The sequence below is a fragment of the Sinocyclocheilus anshuiensis genome, unplaced genomic scaffold (genome assembly GCF_001515605.1).
Source record: "Sinocyclocheilus anshuiensis isolate Anshui unplaced genomic scaffold, SAMN03320099.WGS_v1.1 scaffold850, whole genome shotgun sequence".
Lineage (NCBI taxonomy): Eukaryota > Metazoa > Chordata > Actinopteri > Cypriniformes > Cyprinidae > Sinocyclocheilus > Sinocyclocheilus anshuiensis.
This window is the reverse complement of record NW_015537937.1, coordinates 942,222-946,581: the sequence shown is the minus strand read 5'-3', so window position 1 is coordinate 946,581 and position 4,360 is coordinate 942,222. Positions and strand designations below refer to the sequence as shown.

The 4,360-nt window shown below is 38.1% G+C and overlaps 1 protein-coding gene across 1 annotated transcript in view; it reads left to right on the top strand.

The window, feature by feature from the left end:
* The first annotated feature begins 350 nt into the window (after nucleotides 1-350).
* Nucleotides 351-4,360, top strand: part of kif5ba (kinesin family member 5B, a) — a 26,825-nt gene continuing 22,815 nt past the window's right edge. Inside the window, exon 1 of the mRNA XM_016448826.1 lies at nucleotides 351-669. Coding sequence (XP_016304312.1) covers nucleotides 544-669 — 126 coding nt within the window. The 5' untranslated portion in view covers nucleotides 351-543. The remainder of the gene's footprint in view (nucleotides 670-4,360) is intronic.

Sequence of the window (4,360 nt, the reverse complement as noted above, 5' to 3'; positions counted from 1 at the left end):
CCTCTTTTGGAAGGCCAAACAAAGTAGTTTCGCTTTCACAACGAAACACACAGCGTCTTCACAACATGGCAGCGGCAGCAACAGCAAGAATTAAAGTTCAGCCTTCTTTCTTTGCGTGAACATTTGGGCGGCAAATCTTCACACATCTTGACCTAGACATGTGGGGGCGTGTTAGAACAAGCGGTTTTAGGTAGGCGTGGTTGACAAATTTTATAAAGAATATCTCTTTTGATTTGAGACTTTAGTCTTTGCAACTTTACAGATCTTCTTTATGCACCAAGAGCTTGTAACACTCCAAAGATAAAGGAAAAATTGAAATCGCATCATATGACCCCTTTAACCTCCGTGACGGTGACAAGTGCGAAGTGACGTTACCGAACCGGGGGCCGGGTGATCTTCCAACGCGGCTCTTTCTGTGTAGTAGTCACACGGGCCGGGAAACAACAACCCAGGCCGGGATTTTGGAGCGAGGCGGTGTCCCCACCCCTCCGTCCGTGTGCGTGTGTTCTGGCCGGTGTTCTCGTGATTCGGTAACCGGGAAAGATGGCGGACCCGGCGGAGTGCACCATTAAAGTAATGTGCCGTTTCAGGCCATTGAATAGCTCGGAGGTGACGAGGGGGGACAAATACATCCCCAAATTTCAGGGAGAGGACAGCGTCGTTATCGGGGTGAGTGATATTTTGGGACCGAGTTATTTTGTATCCTTTATTTTTTGGTTGTTCTCGCGCGAGCGGCTAATGCTAATGACCGCAGTCCATCAGAACCAGAATTTGTCACGAGCTGTTAATCTGAATACTTGACACCGACACCAGCATCTGCATCCGATCCGGTGATACTCGTAACCGACCGTTTAATTCAGACATAAATGTTAATTTAGTTCATTTCAACGTCGTTTCCTCATGAGCTTCATGCTAACCGTGTTAGCCAGCCCTGCACATTCAACGCGGAAACACAGTTAGTTTACACTTTTAGGACAGCGAAAACTTATTTTATTTATTTATTCAGTTTATGATATGTAGTGGTTGCACCTTGTAGGTTTAGATTATTATTTTATACATATAATTGTGTAAGCTTGGGTGTGGATATATGTTGAATGAGCAGGAAACTGTCCATATTTGTGGGCGTTTGTAAATACTGAGAGAAAATCTATATCAGAAATTTTTCTGATATATCAAAATCGATTTCGATATCAAAATCCACCAAATATGTCCCCACCGCTAAGATCTCTTTTACTAATATTTAGCTATATTAAGTAATAATAAAGCTACATATTGTCATTCATAAATACCAATTTATGGTGTAACTTATGTGTGAAAATCTGTAGTTTTGTAACAGGAAAGACAATATGTTATTTGGTAAATTAACTAAATTTTATGTTGTTACTGTACTAAAACCGAAGCAAATAATTAAAATACAAATACAATTTTTTTTTCTATAAACCTTTACAGAAACATTTTTAATTACAATTTTCTAAATATCATTTTATTTTGTACACACCCCTTTTGCGACCCACGAAAGTTTATTGGACCCTAGTTTGAAAACTCTTGCTCTTTATAACATCAGCAGTCACATTTGCGTAAATGTGTGTGAATGACAGGTGAAATTGGACATGAGGTTGCTTATTGGATAAAATGAAAACAAAAGCTTGGTTTAACCTCTTTTTCTAGCACATATACCTATTAATATATATATAACTAGGCATCTATTGAACCAAAGACCTGAATGTAACATCCTATTTAAAAGGACCTAGAAGAGATGCTGATGTTCCTGGTATGATCCGTATGTGCAGAAACATGATTCTTAGTGTTGCATTGGCATCTACGTGTATTTGTGTGTGGGAAATTGATCAATCATTGTCACTGTGCGTTGATTATCTTTAAACCCAGTTCAAACATGACAGTCTATATGCCATAAGCTCTGAAGTTTTTTTTTCATGGCTGACTAAATTATGGCATGATGAATGACATTTGAAAGCAAACATGCCATGTGGCAAGCTGAATCATACAGGTGACTACCATCCCTTTTCATGTAAAAAAAATAATGATTTCATTGAGCAGTTTTTCTTGTACATCCTCTTCAATTTCACAAATCTTTTATGATGTTGTTAAGGGTCAGGTATTCCTGTCTGGTTACAGTGTGTGGGTACGTTCCTGAAAGACTGGCTTTGAAACGGATATGTTTGTTTTTGTTCAGTGCTCGCTCTCTTAATAGTCCTCTTGTGTGTATGAAGATAACGTGAGAGAATGCCCAGGAACTGGAGAGAGACTCCTTCAGGCTTATCCACAGTAATTTGAAAAGAGTGTGTGTGAGCACTAGAAGGAAGGTGAGATAATGCTTTGGAAATAGAGAGCGCTCCACCCTGTGCAGCCCCTGGGTCTCTGTGTGTCTAAGCGAGGCGAGAAAATAGTTAGGTAAGAAAGTGTCTCGATTAGAACACTGGGAAAATGTTCTCTTCACACAAGAGTCTGGCCTTGCTTCTGTATCAGTATTGTGTCCAGCCCAAGCATAAGAGTAAAAGCATATTCTGGTGTGCATTGTAGATTGAAACTGATAATCTGTTTCACAAATATTGACACTTTTCTACATCTTTATCAGTTCATAAAACAAATATGAAAATAATTTTGCAGCAATATTTTAATTAGATAATGCTGCTTTTATTAAATACATTAAGTCATATAAATTATTTGTGTGTTAATAATAATATATGTAATTATTGTTGCATTATTATTAGTTCATTATAGTGTCAAAAATGACACTATAATACAAAGTGGGTCCTGAACACAAAAATAATTGGTACAGGGTGATCTCTTGTGCATTATGAACAGGTTACTGTTAAACTGAATGTGTACAGAAACATGTATTATTTGAACATGTTTAGTGGCAGTCACTAGTCTTCCCCTACTGGCTCCTTTGTCAATATTCAAAATCTGCACATTTTAGAGACTTGCAGCTACAGCAAAAACATGTTACAGACTGTAAACCAGTGGCATGCTTGTGAAAAGTCATTCCCTCTAGACTTTGGTCATATTAAGACAGTCATTTTACCCTGATCTATCAAACGAGTCCATTATTTTGGCCATGCTTTAGCATATTATTGATTGATAATAATAATACCACTGAATTGTAGGCTTATTCCACAGAGTTTTGCATCTTGTTTAGGCTAGGTCAGGGGTGGCCAACGTCGGTCCTAGAGAGCCACAGTCCTGCAGAGTTTTGCTCCAACCTTGACAAAACCTACACCTGCCTGTCGCTTTCTAGTAACCCTTAGACCTTGATTAGCTTGTTCAGGTGTGTTTGATTAGAGTTGGAGCTGAAATCTGCAGGACTGTGGCTCTCCAGGACCGGAGTTCGCCACCCCTGGGCTAGGCTTAAATTAGTTGATAAAGTATTCATCATTTTTTTTTCTTTGAATATGATTAAGAGAATCTATCATTAACTGATGATTAAACAATTGTGCTTCTTGTCACAGTAAAGATATGGGACCCAGTCAGCATGCAATAATAGTGCAACGTTTGCACACTTATGATTTGACATTGCTCTGATAAAACAAGGTAGCACCAGTCAAAGATTAAACTTTATAGATCAGGTGAGAGAATTAATGTAGATTGTTGTGTCATAATGGCAGTTTGTCCAGTGTGATGGCTGGATGAGTGCGGTGCTTATTTGTTCCATTACTGGTCCTGACTGTTATTTGTGTCCCTGATTAGGGGTCTTAAGTCATTTTATGTGTATGTACCTTTTATGATGCATATTTGTTTATATGTGTATAAATTAATCAGATGTTTCTGAAACTGTGTTATGTTATAAAGGCCTTAATTGTCTTCCCTTCAGCAAAAACTCCATGAAAAAGTTTGCGGCCAAGGAGTTGGCAACCTTTCTTGGTCACTTTGCACTTTACCAGAAGTTGAATCTGCAGTATTTTGTTGGCAGCACAGATCCTTAACCATTAAGCTACTATCACCCCAATTGGAAAACTAAATAAAATATCATAAAATTATCTTGCTTAATTTAATTGTCTTTTTTATTACACCTTAAGAAGTCATTTATTCACATTAAATTAAAAGTTATACTTGCAATAAAATGTGCAATAAAATTGTGTTTATGTAAACAGACTTAAAAGGTTGGTTCACTGGTTTTGTTCTAGGCTTGATTGTGTTTATGGGGTGCAGTCTAACGTGTTAATGCTTCGTTTTTCAAAAAACGCATTATTTTTCACATAATTTACCTTTATTCCACACCGCTCTGTCCTTTCTCTGAGAAACGGGCTGATCTTTTCCTGTTTTTATGAAGCCCCGCCCTCAGAAATAGGTGATGGGCTCTGATTGGTTAGCTAGCCCAGTGTGTTGTGATTGGCTAAAC